Source organism: Balaenoptera musculus, chromosome X, assembly GCF_009873245.2.
Source record: "Balaenoptera musculus isolate JJ_BM4_2016_0621 chromosome X, mBalMus1.pri.v3, whole genome shotgun sequence".
Classification (NCBI taxonomy): Eukaryota; Metazoa; Chordata; class Mammalia; order Artiodactyla; family Balaenopteridae; genus Balaenoptera; species Balaenoptera musculus.
The window spans coordinates 113,892,514-113,918,810 of record NC_045806.1 but is presented as its reverse complement, the minus strand read 5'-3'; the positions used below and the strand labels follow the sequence as shown (position 1 = coordinate 113,918,810).

General features: G+C 47.3%; 1 protein-coding gene across 1 annotated transcript; it reads right to left on the bottom strand.

Moving 5' to 3' along the window:
- Positions 1–755: 755 nt before the first annotated feature.
- On the bottom strand, positions 756–25,784 carry VGLL1 (vestigial like family member 1). The gene is made up of 5 exons (XM_036840402.1): positions 25,709–25,784; positions 20,932–21,150; positions 8,692–9,111; positions 7,085–7,144; positions 756–1,468 (listed from the first exon to the last, which is right to left on the bottom strand). Exons 2-5 carry the CDS (start codon positions 21,131–21,133, stop codon positions 1,425–1,427), a joined length of 726 nt encoding a protein of 241 aa, XP_036696297.1. The 5' UTR covers positions 21,134–21,150; positions 25,709–25,784; the 3' UTR covers positions 756–1,424.
- Between the last annotated feature and the right edge of the window lie 513 nt (positions 25,785–26,297).

The window sequence follows — 26,297 nt, the reverse complement described above, 5'->3', positions numbered from 1 at the left end:
AGCAGATGGGAGAACAAAATATCTAAGAGCCACCCTGATGGTAACCTTTGATAAATATTATGGTGGAGAGAAAAGAGCCCTGAGATCAGACCTGGGTTCCAGCGCTGGCTGTGTGACCTTGGGCAGGTCATTGGCCAACTCTAAGCTTCAGTATCCACATGTATTAAGTGAAGATAATCATGTCAATCCTAGGGTTGCTGAGAAGTTTGCATGAGATCATGGATGTGAAAGAATTTAGAATTAAGAACAGCATAATCCAAAAATGTCATTTGCTTATTCAGCCTTTGAGCTGTTACACGGGAGCAAGTGGGGTGTGCGTGGGGAACGCTGATGGCAGGGACCTCCAGGGTTGTCAGGGCTACGTACCGAGCTCACACTGGACCGTGAGCTGTCTATCAGATCGGAGAGATGAAGGACAGATGAAGGAGTTCGGAGAAATTTGTCATTTCATCTGGAACAATCTGCAGGGAAGTCCTGCTACCAAGTCTTGGACCCACGTGGGCATCCACACTGGTGGCCCCAACGGTTCTGTGCTGAAAGGAAAGTTACTATTTTCCCGATGTCACTAACAGTGGAAGAGCTACAGGAAAGGTTCCGTGTTCATGGCAGCCAGGCGGGCCCCTGCAGATGGCTGTCAGGTGCAGATGAGCACCTGTGGGCTGCCAGGGTCCTCCTCCTCAGAGGGAAGGCAGCCAGGAAGTCATGGAACTCATCCAAGAAATGTTCTGGATACAGAGCTTCCTCTAGGCCCCGCTTGGGATGGGGTGGTTTGCTTACTAACTACTTGCAAGTTACTTCTCAGATTGCTCAGCCATTCTATTTGGAATCACTTTTTTAGAAATGAGGGATCAAATTTTCCGAGTGACTGTCTCATTCATCAGGCCCAGCCTGAGACCTTTTCAGCTTCCTTTCAGACTCCAGCCACTCTCAGTGGGTCTTGCCCACTCCATTTCCATTTTGCTTTTTGTAGAGGCAAGAGGGAAGATGGAAATAGTCTGGTTAAGGCTAGAAAGTGTCAGGCTGTTCCTGGAACCTCTATTCAGTTGGAAGAGTGGGACAACCCCATCGGGTACCACGCCGTCAGTCTTGATGTGGAAGACCCAGCTGATGGAGGGTAAGGCGGCTGATTTCTAAGTAGGAGGGCAGTGGGTGCAGGGGGTGTGAGCCTCTATGCTCCCCACCACTGAACATCTCTTTTAACCATCTTATATGCTTAAAAAGTTAAAAAAAACACAAAACCTAACGTGGGGCATAGGTGCCAAGGAAAAGTATAGAATTTCAGGGAGAACAGAAACTTGCTTTGGACTCAGTGCTCTTTTGTGGCAGAAAGAGATAAGGACGGCGATGTCTCTAGACCCTCTGGATTCCCAGTAGAAAACCATAAGCAGGTTTGGAAAAAGGAATTCTCTTCTTTAAACCGGAGTTCAGTAAAAGAACAGATCTTTTCTTCTCTCTGGAGACTGGCTTTCTGAAAAATAGGATAAGCATGATGAGGAAGAAGCCAGCTTGGGGTCCAAGGAGCCCAGGTTTGAATCCGGACCGACCTCACCACTCCTAGCTGTGTGACCTTGGGCAAGTTACCTAGCCTATCTGAGCCCCACTTTCCTCATCTGGTAAATGGGAATACTAATGATACCTACCTCCTACATGAGTTAAACACATGTAAAGCCCTTAGAACAGTGTGTGGCACAGATATGTTCAATAAATATTAGCTCTTATTTTGTTAAAGAGGCAGTGCCTTTATAGGGAGTAGAATCATTGTGGGGTCACGCTGCAGCTTAGCTTAGTGGGTAAGACCAAGGACAGAGAAAACTGACTCTGGCACTTACCTTGACTTTGGGCAAATTACTTAACCTCCCTAAAGCTCCATGTTCCCATCTGTGAATGAGGATAAAAACAGCACCCGCGGTGTAGGGAGCTATTGATTCTTATTTTGCCTCACTTCCATGATTCTTGTCATTCTCCTCACCTTCTAATGACCTTTAGTTCATGCCACTTCAGCCAGCCATTTGCCATGGTCCCACGCTAGACCTTGTCATGGCCTACACAGGTGGCATCCTTGCCGCCTCAAGTTCGAACATCCGCTCTCCAACCACCATGTCCCAATGTCATTGGCTTACGTAGTCTTATCACCGCATTTTATATAACCTCATCCTCCAATCCATCAACCTCCACTACCTGGCACCTTCCATCTGCCTCCATTTCCTTCTTTGAGCAGCTTACACGCCATGGTCCCTTGTTACAATCACTCGCTTGCAAATACCCTCAACTCCTTTTCCTCTTTCTCCACCCATCGCACTCACTCGTCAAAATCTCAACCCTGGATGGGCCTCACCGTTTGCCTTCTCTGCATTACACTAACCCAATAGCACTGGCAAAAATCACCCGAGCCTGTTTCCACGTAAACTCGTGATCTCCGCCTTCATAGTTGACTGAGAAGAGAGAAATCGTTTAATTAGTACATTTCAGACTCCCCACAAACAAGCCTGCAAATCTACTTGCATCTGTGTCCTTATTCTCCTTCTTTTGTCTGCTTTCAATGGCAGAAGGACCCCTCCTCTTAGCAAATGTCACTACTTCCACATGTCCCTTTCAAAACTTCTCAGTGACTTCAACCATGAATTTATCCTCATCCTCCTCTGTCATCCATCTCTTCATCTTTGTATGGGCTCTAATATTTGCCTTCTTTTAAAAAAAAGACCCACTCCACTCCACTAGTCTCCGTAGCTACCACCTTATTTCTGTTCACCCCCCTCAATGCTACGCTCTCCGAGAAGCTACTGGCATTTACTGTCTCCACTTCCTCATCTCCCGTTCCCTCTTCAACCCACCTGACCTGGCTTCTGTCCACACGCTATAACGAAAACTGCTCTTAACTAGGTTATCAAAATCTTTGGTGCCACATCCGATAGAAATTTCTCTGGTCTTCTCTTATTTGATCTCTCGGAAGCCTTTGACACAGTTGATCATGCTCTCTGGAAACTTTCTCCTCTCTGCGTTTCTGTAACACCACACGCTCCTGGCTCTCCTCCCACCCAGGGACCGCTCCTTCTCAGTATCATCTGCTGGGTCCCCATGCCCTCAACTTGTAAATATTGGCACACTCCGAGACTCTGTCCTCTGCCCTTCTCTCTTCTCTGCCTGGGTGATCATTCAATGGCTTTCAATGTCATTTTATACTGAACAATCTCAAAAGTTTATCCAGACTCCCCTCTTGAACTCCACACTTACATACACAACTGTTGAAGAGGGATATCCGCTTGCATGTCTTGTAGGCACCCAGACTGAACGTGGTCAGAGTTTTGTTCTCCTACAATCTTCCTCATTTCCATACATGTACCAGTATCCACCCAGCTGCTCAAGCAGGAAACCGAAGAGCTAAACCCCCCAAATAGATCTCAAATACATTAACTTCATTTGGCCTCCACTGCTGCCATCTGATACAGGCTACCATCCTATGCTTCTGGCCTCCTAACTGGTCTCTTTGTTCCCATCCCTTTCTCCAGTCCATCCTCTCCACAGCAGGCTTCTGTGACCTTATTAAGTGCAAATTGGGGGCTTCCCTGGTGGCGCAGTGGTTAAGAATCCGCCTGCCAATGCAGGGGACACGGGTTCGAGCCCTGGTCCGGGAAGATCCCACATGCCTCGGACCAACTAGCCCGCGAGCCACAACTACTGAAGCCCACGCACCTAGAGCCTCTGCTCCGCAACAAGAGAAGCCACCGCAATGAGAAGCCCGCGCACCGCAAGGAAGAGTAGCCCCCGCTCGCCGCAACTAGAGAAAGCCCACGCGCAGCAATGAAGACCCAACGCAGCCAAAAATAAATGAATAAAATAAATAAATTTTTTAAAAATACTTAAAATAAATAAATAAATAAATAAATGCAAATTGGCTCACACTTCAAACCCTTCCATGGCTCACTGAGTCACTTAGAAGAGAAAATCCAACCTCCCACCATGACCCAGAAGGCCCTGTGTCACCTGGCCCCAGTCGACCTCTCCAGGCTGTGCTCTGGCCCATTCCTCACTCACTTCCGGGCCTGGGCAGGGCAGCTCCCTCCATCTCCACCCCAGCTCTTCCTAAAGCTCACTTCATTCGGGTCCCTGCTTGCACATCACTTCCACACAGAAGCCTCCCTTGACCACTTTATCCAAAGTTGGCCTCCATCTTTCTCTATTTCAACACTTGGTATGCTTCCTTCATACTTACCATAACTTGCAAATATTTTGTTTTGTCTTCTTTACTTTTTTTTTGGTGGAATCTACCTTCCCCACTAGACTATTAACTCTCTGGAGAGCAGGGACCAAGACAGTTTTATACACTATTAGATTTATATATGTAAATAAAAGAGCACCGTGTCTGGCAAATAGCAATGTCAATATTATTATTACCTGTAAAAACTGAAGAAATGTACAATGAATCAGTGTCTATTTCTACAGATTAAAAAAAATCAAATTCACTAAAACTTTCGGCACCACAGTTTTGGGGAGTCCCCTCCAGAAAGGTCTCTCCAACTAACTACCCTTCCAGCAGATCGCTCTTCTCTCCACAAGGTCTCTGCCTCACGGGTGTGGGACACCTGCATGAGGGGACTAGGCCATATTGGAGGGGAAAGAGGGGACTCAGCCTTCCTTCGTTTGACAAATATTTATCTGGGATCTCACAGAGGAAATCTTTCAGAACTACCAAAATCCTTCCTGAAAGGTTCACCCAGCTCACTTCAAAATCAGGTTAATATATGGGAATTCCCTGGTGGTCCAGTGGTTAGGGCCCAGCGCTTTCACTACCAGGGCCTGGGTTTAATCCCTGGTCGGGGAACTAAGATCCCACAAGCCGCGCGGGCAAAAACAAAAACCAAAAAAAACCCAAAAAACCAAGCCTCCCCCCAAATCAGGTTAATATAAAATATATGAAGAATCAAACATATAAAGAGGTGACCGAGTCCCACGCCAAAGCTACCAACCAGGAAGTGATGGCACAGAATCTGGGCATTTCACGAGCTCCCCTGTGGTTCTCAGCATCAGGCAAGATGGGGAAACTGGCAGTGTGCTCTCTTAAGAGCATGGGCTTTGAAGGGGTTTCCTGGTCCTTTTATCCACTGAGGAAGTCACCCCCTTCCCAGTCCCCACTCCCTGCTGCCTCCGCTGCCCAAAGGCACAGCTGCAGACTAGCCAATGGGGATGGGGGCTATTGGCATAGTCAGGTACCCATTCCCCACCTCCTGTCAGCTACTCTCTGCATGGAAGGCTCATCCCCTTGGCCCTTTCTCAAGGTAATACTGCTCCTTTGCATGCTTTCCAAGCCTTCTGCACCCACTCCTCTTATTCCAGGATAGTGTCCTGGCCACAGATGGACAGTGAACCCATATACAGTGAAACAAACATACCAGTTGCTAACCTTCACTGTTGTACACCTGATTTAAGTTGGAATTGTTTTGATGATTTATGTTTAGTGTAATTTTCAATGTTGATGATTGTAGGACACTGCAAGAGCAGAGAGATAATACCTCTGCTGCTTGCTGCTGTGTGATCTTAAGGCGAGTCCGTTCACCTGTTTGAGACTCAGTCCCCTCATCTATAAAATGGGCATATTCATTCCTTCATTCAGTCAGTCAATCCCTATTTACTGGATACCTCTTGTGTAAGGCACCTAGGATGTCCTCATACACGTGTCACAAGGTCGTTGTGGGGACTGAGCGGGATGCAGTGTGTGGGATCTGGCTCACAGCCGTCACCCACAGGTGGTGTTGCTGTTAATTTGGGCCTATGAACAACTGAAATCATCAAGTTTTTAGTAATTCTAAGGCTTACAATTTTTAAATGTATAAACTCTTAACAAGTACTTAGGAGACTTGATAACCCTGATATCACTCATTAGAAGGCCAGCAGAGCTCATCCCCTCAGGCAGAGACTTCCATGAAGCCTGACAAAGCCGTGCTACCTTAAATCTACCTCCTCACTTGGGCACCGCCAATTCCTCCCTGAGGGTGATTTGCGGCTTGTTTGTTTGTTTCTGTTTTACAAAATGGCGTCAAACAAAATTAATTTGTACTCTATTAGCAGATAGATTTTTACCATTTCCTTTTTCGATGTTTTTATTGTTTCCAGCATCTGTGCACTCATTCACTTGACACGTATGCACTGACCTCTGCGCCAGGCACTGCCACAGGTGCTAAGGGTGGGGCGGTTCACCCCTCAAAGCTTCGGCCCTCAAGGAGCGGACATTCTAGGGAGGCCTATATATCGTGCTCACCCCGACTCCACACCAAACTGTAAAGTGCCTGAGATCTGGGGCCGTGGTGGCAGCTCTTCCCTTGATGTCTCTCAAACACACAGCCCGAGAACAGCTGAAGGCACACAGGATGCCCTCCCAAAAGGCACTTTTTGCTGCCTTATGTTGTGCCGGGCTCACTGGAGCTAATTTCCATTAGAATGTAAATTCTAAGCATTTACATATATTATTTCAATTAATCCTCACGGAAACCTGATGAGGTGGGCATTATTTTAATCCTCATTTTATAAATGAAGCCACTGAGGTATGGACAGGTGAAGAAACGTGGTTAAGTTCCTAAAGCTGGTAAGTAATGAAGCTGGATTCAACACCAGGCCATGAAAATCCTCATGTCAACCCCCGAGATTGTCCTCATTTGGCAGTTCTTACTGACATCACTTTCAAGTTGAGCGTGGGCCCAGAGTCCTAGCCTTTGGTATCAGGTGGCATTTTGTCTGACTGCAGAGTCCCGGGGTGGCCCTATGTTCTAGGCTGAAAACTGAACATCTGGGAAAGAGCAGGCTAACCCTTATGAATTTGTTCATTTTCCTGCGTCACCTTGCTTATCTCACTTAAATCCAGCTCAAAGAACTCAATAGAGTTGCTTTTATAGCCAAATTAGAAAATGGGCAAAACAGTTTACAAGATACCAAGTGCACAGGCTCTTTGAGACCAAAATGAAACCTATTCTAGGGATGAAAATACTAAATAGAAATGGGGGTCATTTCAGTTGCTGGAGATCCTGGTTTTTATGCTACGGATTTGTTCTCAGGATACAGAGACATGCTATCAAAGGCAGAAGCAGATACTTACTTTCAACTGCAAGGCTGGCACTGGCAGGTCCACCATCAGGGGGGAAATAGATTTTCTTAACTAGGAAAGAAGAAAACATGATTGGGAATGAAATCGGGGACTGGGTTAGAAAGTGCCCAGTAGCCCCCCCAGGGACCCCAAATCTCCTGGTCCTCAATTTATAGACACCTGACATTTTATCAGTTGTTACAAAAACAGAGAAGCTTCTGTTTTGAAGGCCCTTTGGATTTTGTTCCCATCTTACAGGCAATGTTTCTTATCAAGGGTCACTGACTTCCTCGACAGATCCTGGACCATCAGTCACCAATTAATCCGACAGATATCTGCATTAGTAGGTGAGTCTGAAGAGTCAGTAGCAGTCGAGACTTTAGCGATCAACATTTGTTTGAGAATGTGTCTAGAACTTTCCGGAATTGGATAATGCCTGCATGGTGGCTTTGCCATGATGTGCCTGGCATATAGTAGATGCTCACTAAATCTTTGCTGAATTGGATTTGAACTGCACGGGCTTGTTATGTTTGGGAGGTGATGATTTGAGCCATCTGTGTTCTAACCATCTGTTGAGACAGGGCTCTGCTGTGTGTGTGCACAAGCATATATACACAGTTGGCCTCATCTGTCCCTCTGAATCCAGCAGGAGCAGATTTTTGAAAAAGAGTACTAGGGTGGGAATTCTCATAGGTTTCCCAAGCATGACATTTTTATGATTTACTCTTTAGGTACATTCCTAATCAAACTCTGGGAATGATGGAGTGGTATTTTAATAGGGAATTGGTTTTCGACATTAGGATGGAACACAGCACCTGACTTAGGTAGGGCTAGGCTGAACAGGCCCTTTGTGTAATATATATACTTAGTTCGGAAGTAAAAGCAGCTTCTAGCAATTTCTTTCAGGCATGGAACACTAGAACCAGATACGTATGGACCAGGGAGCTGTAAAAGAAAATTCATCCAGGGTACCGAAAGCCAGAGGATTAAATATCTGTGGGGTGAGTGAGTAAATGAAATAGCGAATGAGCCTTAAGGATGCTTTCGTTTGTGGAGGGGTGTGGGTCTGGGAGCAGAAGCCCCGACAGTCAGGCACCGTGACGCTCTCCAGGCAGCAAGGGGGCTGCCTCCACAGTCACTCTGAATTTTAATGTGTGGAGCAGATTGTTGGTATAGATGGCCCTTGCTCTTGCCTAGGAGTCTGGCATTATTGCAAGTTGCCAACCTGTTTGGAGGATAGAGTTTTGAGCCTGTAGGTATATCCCTGAGTTCTGTCTTACAAATGAATTATTTGGCAGTTCACAGTGAGGTGAATGCAGGACCCTAAGATTTTAGGCAGCAGCCCATTTTTCTAGGGTAAGTCCAAGTCAGCAGACCAGGGTGAATACTCTGAACCAAGTGCATCTGGCTGGCTATCTATGCAACCCTTTAGTCGTTAAAGGGTGACTATCGACGCAGCCTAGTGAAGACAGATGGAACTTAAGCAAAACATTCTGTCCCTCAGAAGCCCCATAGCTGGAGTGGCAGCAGTTAGTCTTCACATCTCATCTCACGCCAACTCACTCGCAACCACAACCGATCAGAGGCAATCCTCCAAGTATTTGGAGGCATTTCCTTACAGTGGGCTGAGCCGGAAGGCAGGTTGAAGAGCAATCCCATGCTTCCGGACGTCTGGGCAGAGTAGCCATCCTCCCACGAGGCAGATTCCTGAGGATGGGTTCGGCATCTCTCTGGCTGGAGGAGACTCAGGAGGGGCTCATACTTCCCATCAGGCTGGGGCTCTGGAACCAAGTGCCCAGTGGAAAAGGCATGAGGGTAGCCAGGCTCTGGGAAGCTGGAGCTGGCGGGGGAGGAGAAATGCCTCAGCTCGCCAGGCTGAATGGAAGGGCTCCCGGTCAGGGACACTGGATAGTGATCCATAGCCATGGGACCAGATCCACTCAAGCTGCAGCTGGCGGCACCATTTGCAAAAGATACTTCCGGCTGTGGCTTTGTCCACTGAGAAGAGAAACGCCACTGATTTGGAGGCATGTCACTATCTGGGAAGGAAAGATTTAGAAGACAGGTTTATGTATTGTTTGCAAAATGGAATTAGCTTAATTTATTTCTGATTAATATATACTATTTTTTAATGTGAAAAAAATGTAGAAAAGGTAAAAAAAAAAAAATCACTCTAAGCATAGTATCCAGAGACTGCCATTGTCTCCCTTTAGGTGTACTTCTTTCTAAGATTTGTTTCTATTCATGTATGCATTGTTTTCACATCACATATTGTTTTTAAGGTTACTTTTGCATCATTAAAATATCGCAAACATCCTCCCATAGCAAAGAATAGAGCCAACACCAGCTTTTTAAATGGCTGCAGGTATCTCATCATAAGGCAGTAACATGACTAACAAACGTGGTACTTGGGCAGCTCGGTTATTCCATTTTTTCAATTATATTAACAACACTGGGATGAGCATCTTCATATATACATCTTTGTACCCTCGTCCAACTAGCTCCTCAAGGAAACTTTTCTAGAAGTAGAATTACTTGATTAAAGGTGATTGGTGTTTGTTTGTTGCCGTTGTTTGGCTTTATTTTATAGCTGGTGTTTGGAATACACCGAATAGGAGGACTCCACAGAACTTTACAAAGGGTTTAACACTTGCTTGCATCACACAACTCTAGGGATTGAAACCCCATTTTCAAGAGAGGTCTGGGGCATGGGGATGTTAAGAGACTGGACCAAGTTAGCAAAGCAGATTAGTCAAGTAGGGATCTGAGCTGGAGAGATCAGTGATGGGTAGGGAAGTGGTTGCTTGAACCTCTTCCTGCGAAAGCAAAATGCTCAAGGTCAAGCAGTGACTCAGTTTCTTCTTGCAAAGTTCTTGTGGACAAGCTAGTGGGGATGGAGTCTCCTTTGGTCTCAGAGACCCTATTCAAATTGTGCCTCTAACAGCTGCTGAATCAGAGTTCTCGAAGAGTCTCGGGCAGCTCATGACATGGACGGTTGTTTTTCCCATTCTCAACACCCACTCAGGCAGGGGGGGAGGAGGGAGAGAGCGAACTCTGGCAGATGGTGCTTAAAGCCTGGAGGTTCTTGTCTATCCAAGATAATGAAGGGGGCGCATGGGTGTGGCTGTCTGGCCCCCCCCCTCCCCCTGCGCCTCTCGCAGTGCTCCTGAATGTTCAGTTTGCCTGGATTTTGTCTCAGAGGTCTGCCCAGTGACACTGGAGTGTCCCATCCACCACCGCAGCAAAACAAGCCCTAATCTACACGGCACAGATACTCTGCCCAACTTTTCCCATCGTTCACAAGAGATGGGTGACGGGTGGCTACTTTTAATGAAGCCAAGGGCAAGGAAACACATGAAGATTTGTTCCTGGGGAGGGATGTTACTTTTGCAAACTGATATCTGCGGGCTAGTAGCAATTCAGGGCGCTGTGTAGCACAAACAGAGTGATTAAGCTGACTTAGGCTAATCACTGTTTGTGCTTCATATTGAATGAGGGTACAGCATGTCCTAAGCACAAATGAGAAACAATGTGTAGCCTCTGATAGCTGGGCAGTTTCCATCTGAACTGGCTTTACAGATCTCATACATAAGACCTAGGTTTTGAACGCTTGAAAAGTGGAAGGCAAGGCCCCAGCGCGTTTTGAATATTTTTAAAAACTGCTTCCCTTCCATAATTCTCTGAGTGAAACGTTAAGGGGAGTGGGTGGCGTGCCTCTGGCCAAGGTCACACTTGGTCACTGAGTGCACCGGAGCACAGTTTGGCTGGGAGTATGTGGCCCAATCCTGAAGTCACAGCAACCCAATGGTGGGCCTTGGGTGGCCTGGGGAAAGCACCTGGCCAGAGCAGGCTTGGGTGCGGTGTCCCTTGGAGCAGAGACCCTAGATTTTGGTGGGCCTCTTTCTCAGGCTGCTTGGGCAAACAGCTTCCAGCAACCACGGCCATCTATCCTGGGGACCGCTGGAGTGGCTCCCGGTTGCCACTGCTAGAAGTGGCCCTGGTGACACTTCCTTACCCAAGATCCCCCTCTTAGTTACTTGGGAGATGAGAGGGAGCCCCAGGGAAGACTCTGCTGCCTTCTCAAACCCCAACCTACACTAATGAATGGAGAGCAGGCAAGGAACTCTTTGGGGACACTTAGGGAAGGCTGGATTTTTCTCATTCTTTTTTTTTTCCCTTCAAGGTGATACTAGGCAGTGTTTGTGAAATGTTAACCACCTCATATCTTGTGATGTCTTAAAGTGGATGTGGCTTTAGTCTTTTTTTTTAAATTGAAGTATAGGGCTTCCCTGGTGGTGCAGTGGTTAAGAATCCGCCTGCCAATGCAGGGGACACGGGTTCAAGCCCTGGTCCGGGAAGATCCCACATGCCGCAGAGCAACTAATCCCGTGAGCCACAACTACTGAGCCCGCGTGCCACAACTACTGAAGCCTGCACGCCTACAGCCCGTGCTCTGCAACAAGAGAAGTCACCGCGATGAGAAGCCTGCGCACCACAATGAAAGAGTAGCCCCCGCTCGCCGCAACTAGAGAAAGCCCCCTGCACAGAAACAAAGACCCAAAGCAGCCAAAAATAAATAAATAAATTTATTTAAAAAAAAAATTTAAAGTATAATTGGCTTACAATATTATTTTAGTTTCAGGTGTATTTTTAGAGATTATACTCCATACAAAGTTACTATAAAATATTGACTATAGTCCCTGAGCTGTACATTACATCCTTGTAACTTATTTATTTTGAACCTAGTAGCTTGTACCGCTTAATCCCTTTCTCCTATTTTGCCCCTCCCCCTCCCCCCCAGGCTGGATTTTTCTTTCAGTAGGAATACAAAAGGCTTCCATCCCCTCTACTCCAACTCTGAGCATCTAGCCCCAGCCTCTTAGTCCCATCCATGCCTCTAGCGTTCCTGAGGCCTCTGGTCCTAAGACCAGGTCCTGTTCAGAGGGCGCAAGTCTCCATTTCTCACCCTGCCCTTTTAGGGTGAAAATAGCGAGCTATTCTCTGGCGTCCTAAGCAAACCCAGAGGCACCACCCATGCCACCCATAGACACTTCTGAGAACCCCAGAACCTTCTAGAAAGCACCTCCAGGCATCAGAGTTTGCTTCCACCCCAGAGGACACTCCCTCCACTCTACCCTTGCATGGTGGCCCCGTCTCCCTGTTCCAGACTAGTTTCTGGACACATCAACCTCAATGTCACCCCCTCAGAGAGGCTCTCCCTGAACTGCCAATGTCCAGGGTGTTAGCCGGCTACTCTCCGTGACTATGCCCTGCTTACCGCTCCATGACATAAGCCTAACCTGTGATTCCCTCCTGCCTTCCTTCCCTCACTATTGGTCTTCCCCACTAGCCAGTAAGCTTTAAGAGGACTGAGATCCCTTCTCTTTTGTTCACCATCACATACTCAGGAACTTGCACAGTGCCTGGCACAGAGTGGGCCCCGACTAAACATTACTGTAATGAAGGCACACCCACGTGTGTGCCCTCACACGTGCACAGGCATGCTGGCACACACACACACACACACATGCACACACAGTCCCCACTAAATCCTTCTCTGTGGAGGAGAGCAGCACGCAGAGGGTCTAAGAGCACAGACTTTGAGGTCAGGCAGGCTGGGAGTCCAATCCCAGCTCTGCCACCTCCTATATGTGTGACACCGAGCATGTCCCCTCCCGTCTCGGAGCCTCTTGGGGCTGTTGTGAGATGGAAGGGGACAATCCATGTAAAGCGCCTGGCATGGTGCCCGGGACCTAGTAGGCACTCAAGAAGTGAGAGCTGTCGCTGCGGTTACTATTAGTATTATTTTGGTTTAGAAATGCAGAGGAGGCTCACATTCACAGGTTTCTCTCCTGGTCTGCAACACTCCACAGAATCAACCAGGAAAAAGCAAAATGGTAATGCACGAGGCCTGAGGAGCCTCTTTGCCCTCAGTCACCACAGAAGGGAGGGCAGGAAAGGACAGAGCCAAGGAGCCTGGGAAGCAGTGGCAGCCGCAGCGCTTCAGGGCTGACATGGAGGATGGAGTAGGTATTGGCTATAAGAGATTTCACAAGCCTTGGCTTGGTGTGTACATTCCCAGAAATAATCCATCAGAGGTGGGCAGGAACAACTGTAAATCTAGAAGAGCTTTTGTTTATTGAGCACTTACTATGGGCCAGGCTCTTTGTCTAGCATTCTGGATGCATCTCCCGTGAGCTTCACAGGAACCCAGATGAGAAAGTAGTGGTTAAACTAACTCGCCTAAGGCCACACATAGCTAGCAGGTATAGAGCTGACTGATTCTCAGCCTCATACTTCATTCACCGGTTCTGTCTCCCATAACTGCAAGAATGCAGCGAGCCTGCGCTTTCACACACTCCCGTGGCTGGACAGGGGGCAGATGGGCATAACATTTCTGGGAGCAATTTGTCAGTAGCTATCAAAACCCTACAATTTGAGTGGACTCTGATGCAGTCATTCTACTTACAGCAATTTATTTTAAGAATATAAGCAATGATGCCTGCAAAAATTGAGCTACAAGGATATTCAATGTGATATTTACATATAGTGAAAGACTGGCAACAATCTAAATGTCTGAAAATTTTAACAGATTTGGCACATCTATAAAAAGGATACTCTTGAGCCATAAAATGATGTTGTAGTAGAACATGTAATGGCAATAAAGATACATACGGCTTATTGTCGGTTAAAAAACCAAGTTACAAGCCATGATGTGCAAAATGATGTTAGGTTGTAAAACTTAGTATGTGCGCATAGATGCACATGTGGTTTTGTGTCCTGAATGCTTCTCTGTGTTTTCTAAAGTTTCAAAACTTGACACATTATTTTTGTGATTAGAAAAATTTAGTTAAGTAAAAACTTATGAACCCACTTGACTCAGTGAACCTGTCACAGCTGTGAAATAATTGCCTGATTACCTTCCACCTATCTTTTCTTCCTTTCTTCTTTCTCCCCTGTCTCCGCCTTTAATATAAATCCTGCTTTATGATGAAGTTGAAGCCGAGATCCCTCTGAACACATACACATATCCTGCCCCACGAAGGTCCCAACTTTGACCTGCCTGATGTGCACACACTGACTCTCCCCTCTCTGCCATCTTGGCTGGTGGCACTTGTCTCTGATTCATTCATCCCAGAAACAAAGAGGATATTCTTTGTATTAGCCGATGGTTGAAATAACACCAGAGGCAGAGAGACAGCTTATGGAGGACAGTCCTGTTCCAGGGCACCCAGTTTGGGGAGGTGGGTCCTATTCAGTCCCATCCCCTCCTTCACGGCCTCCTGCCTGGGTTACCTAGTCTTTTGCTGATTATCCAGGTTCCCTTTCCCAACTGAAAATAGGAGATTAAACATAGAAAGTGTACTAGTATTTTGAAAGTAGCTAAGAGCTCAGTATCTAGAATCAAATGATCTGGTTGTGAACAGCTGCCCCTTACTAGCTGTGGAATCTTGGACAAGTCATTTGCCTCTCTGAGCCTCAGTTTCCTTACCAGGAAAATGGGCATGGTGAGAATTAACCAATAGGTTGGTCTGAAGAGTCAGTAATATAATTCACGTGATAGCCCCTAGCAAAGGGTCTGGCACACAGGAAGTGCTGAATAAATATTAGTCATTATAAACATTATTAGTGAGAGTCCTAATAGGCATTAACTCTCTGGCTGGGGTGTTGTCAGGGTCTACAAAGGCAACATAGTGGAATAGTCAAGAGACTGATTCTGAAAACAAACAAACAAAAAAAAAGAGACTGATTCTGGAGTCTGACTGACCTGGGCTTCATTCTTTATCACTCACTGGGCTGTGTGACCCATCCCATCACTTACCCTCTCTGGGCTGCAGTTTCCTCCTCTGTAAAGTGAGGCTATTAATACCCATTGTAAAGTGCTTTTGTGAAGTACAGCACGCATGTAGGAAAACGCACAAGTATAAGTGTGCAGCTGGGGGGAAAATTTTTTCACAAACTGGGTGATGAGCACCCAGATCAAGGAAAAGAATATGACGGTCACTCCGGAAGCCCCCCTCAGCCCCCTTTCCCATCACTAAACCCCTCCAAATGTAACCCCTCTCCTGTCTCCTAACACCATATATTCTGTTTGCCCAGCTTTGACCCTTATCAATTGTAGTGGATTTTAAGGACTGAAGTGAACGCAGTTACAGCACAGCACCCGGCACCCAGTGTGGCTTCCTGTTAAGTTAGTGCAGAGTCCTCTACCTCATTGGAAAGGAAGACACGAAGTCATCAGGGTTCACAGGGGCCATAAACAACTAGCATGACTATACCTCACATAGATATTCACACTAAAACAGAAACCCAAGACATGGAAGCAACCTAAATGTCCATCGACAGAGGAATGGATAAAGAAGATGAGATACAGACACACACACACACACACACACACACACACACACACACACAAATGGAATATTACTCGGCCATAAAAAAGAACGAAATAATGCCATTTGCAGCAACATGGATGGACCTAGAGATTATCATACTAAGTGAAGTCAGACAGAGAAAAACAAATATCATATGATATCACTTACATGTAGAATCTAAAAAATGATACAAATGAACTTATTTACAAAATGGAAACAGACTTACAGACTTAGAAAACAAACTTATGGTTACCAAAGGGGAAAGGGGAGGGAGGGACAAATTAGGAGTTTGGGATTAACAGATACACACTTCCATATATAAAACAGATAAGCAACAAGGTCCCACTGTATAGCACAGGGAACTCTATGAACTATATTCAATATCTTGTAAGAATCTATAAGGGAAAAGAATCTGAAAAACAATAGATCCATATATATGTATAACTGAATCACTTTGCTGTATACCTCAAACTAATACAACATTGTAAATCAACTATACTTCAATTAAAAAAATTTTTGTTTTAAATAAAATAGAAAGAAAGAAAGGAAGGAAGGAAGGAAGGAAGAAACCCAGTGTTTCTTCCCCACCCCGACTGGATTCTGGAGGGGACAAGAGAAGGAGACTGGCTATAAAAGACCTCTGAGGGGGCTTCCCTGGTGGCGCTGTGGTTGGGAGTCTGCGTGCCGGTGCGCGGGGCGCGGGTTCGGGCCCTGGTCTGGGGGGGTCCCGCATGCCGCGGAGCGGCTGGGCCCGTGAGCCACAACTACTGAGCCTGCGCGTCTGGAGCCTGTGCTCCGCAACAAGAGAGGCCGCGGTGGTGGGAGGCCCGCGCGCCGCGGTGGGGAGTGGCCCCCGCTTGCCGCGGCCGGGGAGGGCCCTCGCGCGGAAGCGAGGACCCAGCACAGACATAAGTAGGTAAATAAATAAATAAATAAATAAATTTTTTTAAAAAAAGACCTCTGAGGGCTCAGGTTGTACGTATACCTTCTTCTCAGCAGCCCTTGAGCATGTTGCCAGGCCTAGGGCTGGGCTTGAGGCTGGGACAGGAAGAATACAGGGTGGTAGTGTACCAGAACCGTGACCCCAGAAATAGTAACTTCTGAAGCTTCTCGAGTTACCTACTCTGAAATCCCCAACGTCCTTCTTTTGAAAGGGAGATAATTCAAAGATACTTTCAGCTTGTGTTTTCTTTTCTACAAGTAGGGCCAGTATAAATTATACCTAAGTAAATAAAAACACAACTTTGATTTGAGGAAAGCAGCCGGGAAATTCAACGGCATTTCCTAGCCATACGGGCCTCAGTGTTTGGGCTTGGCGTATTTGGCCTGACAGAGCACCCTTAGAATGTGGGTGAGCCCATGAATGGAAGCCTGTTCTCGGTGTGGCTTAGCTGGGGCCTCACTAGGGCCAGGCAGCCTGGGGCTGGCCTGCAGAGGCTGAGAGGATGCTAAGGGTCAGTAATGAAGGACCACTTTATGGATTTCCCACTATTTTCGAAGCTACGTGCATCTCATGTAACACTTCCAGTGAGAACAACTGGGGACCCGCCTTCTTTCAGGGGACCCTCCCCGGAGGCAGCAGAGCTTATGAGAAACTTGACTCCTAACTGTGATAAGAGGCCTTGAGGAAGACGAGCTTTCTCCTTCATTTGCAGCCGGACGGACGAACATCGGCCTAGCCCCTACCACGTGCTACGAGGGAGACGCATCTTCACAGTCCCGGGATCTGTGAGACTCTCACATGGAAAACGCAACAACCCAGAAGGTAGGTGGAGAAGAAAGCCGCCTCTCTGTTTGGCCTGGGAAAGCTGGCTTGGGCAAGATATAAGGTCATGTCCAAGTTCCCATGGCGGGCAGGGGCTTCACAGAATGCAGAGCGAAGTCAGAAGGCATAAGAAACAGGGCAGCAGCCAGCCAGCAGAAGCCCCTGGACAACGTGGGGGCTGACGGGACGGGCCTGCTGCTTTGATCCTGATGTTCTGAAGGTGGGCCCTCGTACCCTCTGCAGCCATTCAAAAACACGCGTCAAGCCTTCACACCACCACCGCAAAAGTAACTACCACCTACATGGCATTTACTATGTGCCCCTTGACATGCGTTATCTCATTGATTCCTTCTCTAGTTCAATAATACTCAGTTTTACAGATGAGGGAACGGAGGCCCAGAAGGATGAAGTGCTGTGCCCTGAGATCACATGGCTAATCAATGGCGAAGCAGGTCCCGCCTCAGGCTGCCTGGTTCTAAAGCCATACACCAAATGAATCCCTCTCTACAGTGACTCCATCATTGACAGAATCAACACCTTGTGATCCAAGTCACAATTTCAGGGGACTTCCCTGGTGGGCGCAGTGGTTAAGAATCCACCTGCCAATGCAGGGGACACGGGTTCCCTGGTCCGGGAAGATCTCACATGCCGCGGAGCAACTAAGCCCGTGCACCACAACTACCGAGCCTGCGCTATATAGAGTCTGCGAGCCACAACTACTGAAGCCCACGCACCTACAGCCCGTGCTCCGCAACAAGAGAAGCCACCGCAATGAGAAGCCCACGCACCGCAACAAAGAGTAGCCCCCGCTCGCCACAACTAGAGAAAGCCTTCACACAGCAACGAAGACCCAATGCAGCCATAAATAAATAAATTTATTTTTAAAAAAAGAGCTCTACAAATCACAATTTCATTCATTCACGAAATATTTATTGAGCACCTTCCATGTGTCAGACATTAGGCTGGGTACTTGGAAAACATCAGTTAACAGATTGAGTCCCTGCTGCCACAGAATTCAGAGTCTAGGGGGTAGGAAGAGCTAAGAAACACATAAATATATAATATGCCACATGGTGACAAATGCTAAGAGAAATAAAACAGGGTAAGACAGAGAGTGACAGGGTGGGGACTTCTATTTTTGAAATAGATTGTTCAGGGAAGACCTGTCTGAAAAGATGACATTCCCATGGAGACTTGAAGGAAGAAAGGGGAAGTCATGCAGTTATCTGGGGAAAGAGCATTTCAGGAAGAGGGGAGAGGACGTGCAAAGGGCCTGAGGCAGGACTGTACTTGTCACGTTCTACAAAGAGAAAGGAGGCTACACTGGAATGAGGGAGGTGGGAAGTGGTAAGATATGAGATCAGAAAGATGACAGGGGCCCAGGCCAGGGAGGTCCCCATTAAAGACCTTGGATTGGATTCCAAGTGAGATGAGAAGCTACTGGAGGCTTTCAAACAGAAAAGTCATATGGTACGACTTTCAGTTTAATGGTATAGACTGAAGCGGGGCAAGGGCAGGAGCAGGGAGACTGATGAGAAGGCTACTGCAAAATTCCGGGACGGGGGTGTGGAGATGGTTTCTCAGACCAAGGGGAGAGCAGTGGAGGTGAGGAGACGTGGTCAGAGTTCGGATATATTTTGAAGGTAGAACTTACAGAATTGTTCGAAGGATTGGATGTGGGATATGAGATAAAGAGAGCAGTTAAATATGACTCCAATTAATTGGAAGGATGCAGCTGCCACTTACGGATGGAGCAGGGTGACGGGGAGACTAAGAGTTCAGCTTGGGACCTGTTTGGTTTGAGATTCCTATTAGCTATGTGAAGTGAAGGTATCAAGTAGACAGCTGTGTAGATAGGTCTGAAATCCAGTCTGGGCTAGAGACACGCATTTGGGATTGATCAGCACATAGACGGTATTTATATAGATGATATTTAACACCAAGAGACTGGAAGAGATCCCCTAGGGAGTGAGTGTACAGAGAGAAATTGTCTGAGATCGGAGTTCTGGGGCCCTCAAATGTTTAGGAGTTGAAGCGTTGAAGAGGAGAGGACATCCAGCAAAGGAGACGGAGAAGGAGGGTAACCAGGAAGCCAGGAGGGTGTCACATTATGGGATCCAAGTGAAGGAGGTATTTGCAAGAGGAGAGAGCGATCGACTGCAGCAAACGTTGCTGATGGCTCAGCTAAGATGAGGACAGAGAAGGACCGTTTGGCTTTGGAAAGTGGAGGTCCCCGGCTAGCCCAGATAAGAGTGGTTTCAAGGAGTGATGAGGATGAAAAACAGAGTGGAGTGGATTCCAGAGAGCAGGAGAGGAGAGGAAGAGGACGGAGAGGCCATGGACACCAGTTATGAGTCTTGCTGCAAAATGAAGCGAAGAAATGTGACGATAAGCCAAGAGTTGGTTTTATCTCAGGTTGGGTTTACAAGGCAAGCAGGATAGAAGAAGTGAGGGACTATGAATTGCTGGTGCTGACAAAGAAGGGATTGTAATATATCCAAGCCAAAGTGTTCAGAACTAACCCAGAGTCAGATAGCCAAAGTGGGCAGACTTGTCTAGGCATGAAGAGTCTGGGGTCTTGACCCTTCCCAGGAGCCAGTTAGATCCTCTGAATCCCACTTACCACATGTCAATTCCCCAAACGACTCAAGAGCAGCCATTCCTGCTGGTGCTCTGAAGTACTCAGCACACCGTTAGACAGCACACCTCCCCACTCTCCACGCAGCCCCTGGTGCCCAGTGTTTCCTTTAGTACCTGCTGCTGCTACACCCCCTTCCACATGTTTCCTGAAGTCCCAAGAGTCTCTGAGAAAATCACGTCACCTGACCGGAAAAGTTATTTCTAGGAGAGAAGCAAATTCTGAAAAGCTATATCGGCTAATACACCCACTCCCTGTCCAGACCGAAAGAGTCTGGCCAGCCAGAGTGTTGGCGTCTGAAAGCAGAGGTCCCACTTGGAGGCAGGTCCATCCTCCAATGCGAGCAGGGCATTCAGCGCGTGAGCGCGGCACCTTTTGACATAGCTGTCTTGAAATGTGTTTTGAGAAGAAAGAATGCTTATTATTAAAAAAAAATTACCCAATAGCTTGTGCAATAGACACCCCTGATGCTGTTAAGGGTGGGGAGAGGGACGCCACCAGACAGTTCATTTGCCTCCCTCTGGCCCTGCCCCTGCTCCCCAGAGCACCCACTATTAATTGAGAGGAGGCTGGGTGTACATGCGGGGGACACACATGCTCTTATCACAAGTCCTTTGGTGTTCCTGACCTGTCATACAAAAGTAGTAGTAATAATAATAGTACAGATAATGGTGCTAATAATGAACAGTTGTGGCGCTCTTATTGTATACTGAGTAGTGAGCTCAGCATTTAACACAATTGAGGACATAAGGAAATAGGTATATCAATTTGATTAAAGTGTCCTTGTTTTTTTTTTGGCCGTGCCACACGGCTTGCGGGGATCTTAGTTCCCCGACCAGGGATGGAACCCGTGTCCCCTGCAGTGGAAGCACAGAGTCTTAAACACTGGACCGCCAGGGAAATGCCTAAACAGTGTCCATTTTCATGTGAAACTTCTGAGAAAAAGGTGTGACTTCTCACTAGACAGTGTGACGTGCCTTCACCAAATATACACACGTCTAAGAGCATCGAGGGCATCAGAACTGGTCTTTCCGTGATAGCCCGATAGGTAATTCCAGCCCCACCCTCCCGACATGCTCACCATTCCTCAGGATCACATCTCCGCTCTGGCTGGAAGGGCTGAGTCCCTGGGGGCTCTTGACATTGCCCAGAGCTCTGGAGAAGTGTTCGTCCACTACGCTGCTAATGTCCCCTTGGAAATAGGTGAAAAGGACACAGCGGGAATTCCATTCAGTCTTGATAGGGCTCTGCATCTGGACAGCGGTCTTCCTCACTTCTTCCATCGTGACACAGGGGAGAGCTGCGGAGCAAACGCAACATGTCACTGGCACTCTTTTTCCAAGCGGCTTGGCTGTAGTTTGGAGAAGCAGCATCCTTGAGGGCGAGCAGTTTGCTCCTAAGGTTCAGGCTCTCTCACTGGGGCCCTGCGGAGCTGCACAGCTGCTGAGTAGTGTTCAGGAAACAAGACAGAGCTCTACCAAGTCCTGAAGGGATCCTCTCTTACAAATGAAAAAGATTGTCCGGGAGCATGATTAGAAGAGCATCGGTAAGTGAAAAAGAAAGAGAGAGAGAGAGAGGGAGGAAGGAAGGAAGGAAGAGAAAGAAAGAAAGAAAGGAAGAAAGAAAGAAAGAAAAGAAAGAAAGAGAAAGAAAAAGAAAGAAAGAAAGAAAAAGAAAGAAAGAAAAAAAGAAGGAAAGAAAGAAAGAAGGAAAGAAAGAAAGAGGGAGGGAGGGAGGAGGGGGAGGGAGGGGACACTGAGGCCAAAGAGTGGAGTAACTTGCCTTCTGGGGAAGTGCCTGCCTCCCCCGAAAACCACATGTAGATCCCCCTGAACAAGGGCACGAGTACCCCAGTAGAGCTTGGCTAAGCAATCCAGTGGGTACTGACAATTTCAGGTTCCCTAATAAGCACTGCTTTCCACCTTGGCGACTTCCATGCAGGAGCATCAAACACATCAAATTCTCCCTCCCCCCTGAAGCCATAATCTGTGTTCGATGGGGTCCTGCACCCACCCCCACCCCATCTTGGAAACTAGCAATTACAAACAACACCAGTTCTGAGGCCTCCAGACAGATATACTCGGCCCAGAGTCATTTAGAAAATGTCAGAGCTTTAAATCCAGGTCCAATTGACTTTGAATCCCATATTCTTTTTTTTTTTTTTTTTTTTTTGGTTGCGCCGCATGGCTTGCAGGATCTCAGTTCCCCAGTCAAGGATTGAACCCGGGCCACGGCAGTGAAAGCCCGGAATCCTAGCCACTAGGCCACCAGGGAACTCCCAGACAGATATACTCTGAAGCAAATGCAGAGAACACTTCTCACACTAATATTTTGTGGCGACATTGGGGAAAAGCACTCTGTTCACCACGCTTCCTCTGTGCCTAGAACGGTGCCTGCTGTCTAGCTTAATATTGAGCAAATGCTCAACAGCCGTTGGCTAAATTGCCTTAAACTTGGCCTCCATCATTGGATTCTACCTGTGAGCTCCTTGAGGGCAGAGGCTGTGCTTTTGCACCCAGGCGGGGACAGGCACACAGTGGGCACTGGAGACAGGCCGTCGCCTTCCTTTACCAGGGAAGTAACCAGTCTGGGTGCTTCGTCACCTCTGGCCATCCAATCTGACTTGCCCTGTGCTCTGGCTAAAGACACCTTGAATCTATTCATTCTGATGCATATGATGCAAATGACTAGAGTTTAATAGCTCTTCTCCCTCTCTAGTCTCTGAGATCCTCGAGGATGGGGGCCGTTTCTTATTCATTTCTTTATCTCTAGCACCTAACACTAAGTAAACAATGGGCTGAGTGATGAAATGCCATTTCGTGCAGTGAAAGCGCAGTACAAGGAAATCACACCAGTTAGAGGTCAGAGGACCTGGGCTTGCCCTTGGCTGGGTGTGTGCCTTTGGGGGAAATCACAGGGCCTCTCTGGGCTTCAGATTCCTCTAGGGTAAAATGAAGAGGTTGGGGTGTATGAATTCTGCAGCCTGTTCTTTTATGGTCCTGCCAGAAGTGCCAACAGATTACGATGAAACATTAGGAGGGAATCTGGCAGTGAGCAGAGGACCCTTACTTAAAAGTTCTCCTTTCGGAATCCTAGCCTCAGTCACAGCTGGATTCTGTTCTCCAGAAGCCTCTGATTGAGCACGTCAATCTGTTTCCCCCGGGTGACAACCATGCTAAGTAAGCATCACAGGTACTACCTGAAAAATGAATCCACTGTATCCTTATTTCAAAATACGTGGGAACAACCACTTTGAAAAACTGGCAGTTTCTTCTAAAGTTAAACGCACACTTACCATATGACCCAGCAATCCCACTTCTAGGCACATATAACCAAGAGAAATGAAAACAGATATCTGCACAAAGACTTTTACATGTTCTCAGCGGCTTTATTTATAACAGCCAAAAAGTGGAAACAACACAAATGTCCATCACCAGGAGAATAAATAAACTAGCTGTGACACTTTCATACAATGGAATGTTCGTCAGCCATAAAAAGGCACAGACTACCGATCCACCCGACAGCACGGATGAATCACCAAAACATTAAGCTGAGTGAAAAAAGCCAGACACAAAAGACCACATATTGTATGATTCCACTTACATGAAACAGGCACAAATAATCTATGGTGATAAAAGTCAGAACAACGGTCGCCTGTGGGGTGGGGCTTCGAAAGGGGTGAGAGGGAACTCGTAGGAGTGTTGGAAATGTCTTACATCCTGAAGAGGGTGAAGGTTACACGTGGATGTAGACATTTGTCAAAACTCATCAAACTGTACACTTAAAATCTGTGCATTTCACTGAAGGCAAATTATTCCTCAGTGAAAAAGCACATATTATCGTCAGATACTTGGACTTGTAGAAATAAAGCAAAGGCGTAATCCTTGGGCACGTTACGCGGTAAGTCAAAGACAAGTACTGTATGATCTCACTTATATGTGGAATTTTCAAGAGGCAAACTTGTAAAAATAGAGAATAAAATGGTCGTTCCCGGGGATGGGGGGCAGGACTGATGTTGTTTAAGGAAACAAACATGCCATGAGTAGTGAATAAGCCCTAGAGCTCTACTGCACAGTGCAGTGAAAGTAGACAACAGTATTGTATTATAGTCATCAAACTTTCTAAGAGACCAGAACTTAATTATTTCAACCACTGGAAAGAAAGGATAATTATGCATCATGATAGAGGTGCTAATTATAGCTACGATGGCAATCATATGACAATATATAAATTTATCACATTAGCATGTTGTACACCTTAAATCTACAGAATGTTATACATCAAATATATTTCCAAAAAATAGCAAATCAAATAAATAAATAAAGCGACAGTGTTATGAATGACGAGGTAATGATAAATGTGGATGCAGCCCTTCTTCTAAAGCGGCAGTTTACAGAAGACCTACTCTGTGTCGGAAGCTACAGATATACTTTCTCCAATCTTTACAACCTTCAAAGTAGGTATTCTTGTCCCCATTTTACAGATGAGCAAATTCAGGCTTAGAGAAGGGAGATCGAGGGCCCAGGCCACGCAGCTTGGTGGTGGCAAAGCTGGGGTTTGAACTCAGGTCTCCCTGACTTCAGTGTCTGGCCTTTTCTCACCATCCCTTTCTAACTACCTGGTGGGGCTAACCGTCCGTTCCCCTGCACGGGACTCGCGCCAGGACCCTAACCCGGCTCTCTGGCTTCCTATCGGGCATGCAGGCAGGCGGCCCATGCGCTCTCGCACACATCTTCTGGAAGCCTGTACCGCAAGGGCCGCTTGGTGCCTCTGTGGGGTTTGCCCTCTTACCCTGTCATCAGTGGCGACTTCTCTAGCTCAGGCTTGACCCAGCCTGCCACCTCTCTTTGCTAAGTCTCCCTGAAGCCACGAAAAGAGCCGGCCGGACCCTTGGGACATCAGGCGGTGAAGCACGCTCCCAGCCCCCGTGGCCAGAGACCACAGGCTAGCTCCGTAGCGATAGAGCAGGTCAGAGCACCATCTCAGCCCCCTCACCCGGGGGGCTCAGACCTTACACAACTGCTGATCCTGAATAAACCCCAAGACCTAGCCGTGCCCCTCTCTTTTCCTCACCAAACACATGACACATACTCGAAAGGAAAGCCCTGGGTTACGTCTCTGGATCCAGCTGACAAGCAGTTCTCCGGACTGTACTCAGACCTCAGGGGAGAGGATCTGTATTTGCGGGCTATTCAAATTCTGAGAACTGTTATCTGGTTTACTTCTTTCATCCCCACACGAAGCCTCCTTGAGGGCTCTCCTCTTTATTCGGGAGTGAATTGGTGGGGTGGGTCTGACTTAGGAGAAGGGGGGCCGCAAAGCTGGAACTAAGGGGAGGTCAACGAGGCAGAAGAAAGGGTGGGACTTTCCTAGCCAAGATGTTTCTGTATCAACGCCTGGCTTTGTAGCGGAAGTCTCTTGCTGACAAAACCCTCGGCCTTGGCCAAGCTTTGCCAGCTGTGCCATTCTAACAGCAGAACTACAAAAGTCCACTGTAACTTGCAGTTTCCCCAACGCACAAAATATCAAGACACCAAGTAGGCATCAAAATACTTGCCCGGTCTTCTGCACAAATATTTTAACATGGAATCCAAGAGGAACGGTTTGACCTGACTTCTTCCAGGCTGCCTACCTTGACGTGCTTACCACCCTTCTGCGAAATGGTACCCAGCACCACGGCGGTGGGATGGGGAGTCAAAGAGGTGATCACTTGGAACAAAAACCCCAAAGAGACCGGACTGTATCTCACTGAACAAAGCATGTGATGCCCTCCACCACCACCCCGCCCGCAGCCCCGATTCCTTCCCAGTTGAATTCCCATCCCTCCTGCCTCCCCCAAAGTCCCCACCTTCTCTTACCTTAATTCTCGACCATCGGCGGAGACACAGGAAGATGCTATGGCCGGGCAAACGTACCTTTTGATGGCCGGAGCCGCCTGGCCCGTTTTAGAGCAGCTCAGTGCTGGCCCGAGCAGGGCCTGGCGATCTTGTGCCCTCCCCTTGCTACTTTCTACCCCTCTAGCAGAGCCTAAACGAGGCATTTCCTGCTAGCTATCTATTAAGAATGCAGAAAATGTACTCCAACAAGTCAATCGGGTTGGGCACCTGCAGGAATGAGGAAAATAGGTAGTTCTTTTTTTTTATTTCTTTCTTTTTGCATTAAAAAAAAAGCACTTAGTGATATTGTCTCTTAAAGTGGGCGGCCAATTGTTTGCCCGGAAACCACACACAGAGTAGTAATGTCTGAAGCCTCAGTGGTGGGGCTGGGATCCAAGTGATGTGACTTTCACTCTCTGGAACCGAGAGAAAGCTTGGCTGATCTCTAGTTTCTTCCTCTCTCCCCTTGGGAAGAGAAACGGAGCCCAGCCCCCTAGGATTCTGGACTTTCTCAGGCTTCCATGGGCCCAGAGAGATTGAGGACTTCTCCAAACTGGCAAGAGATGAAGCA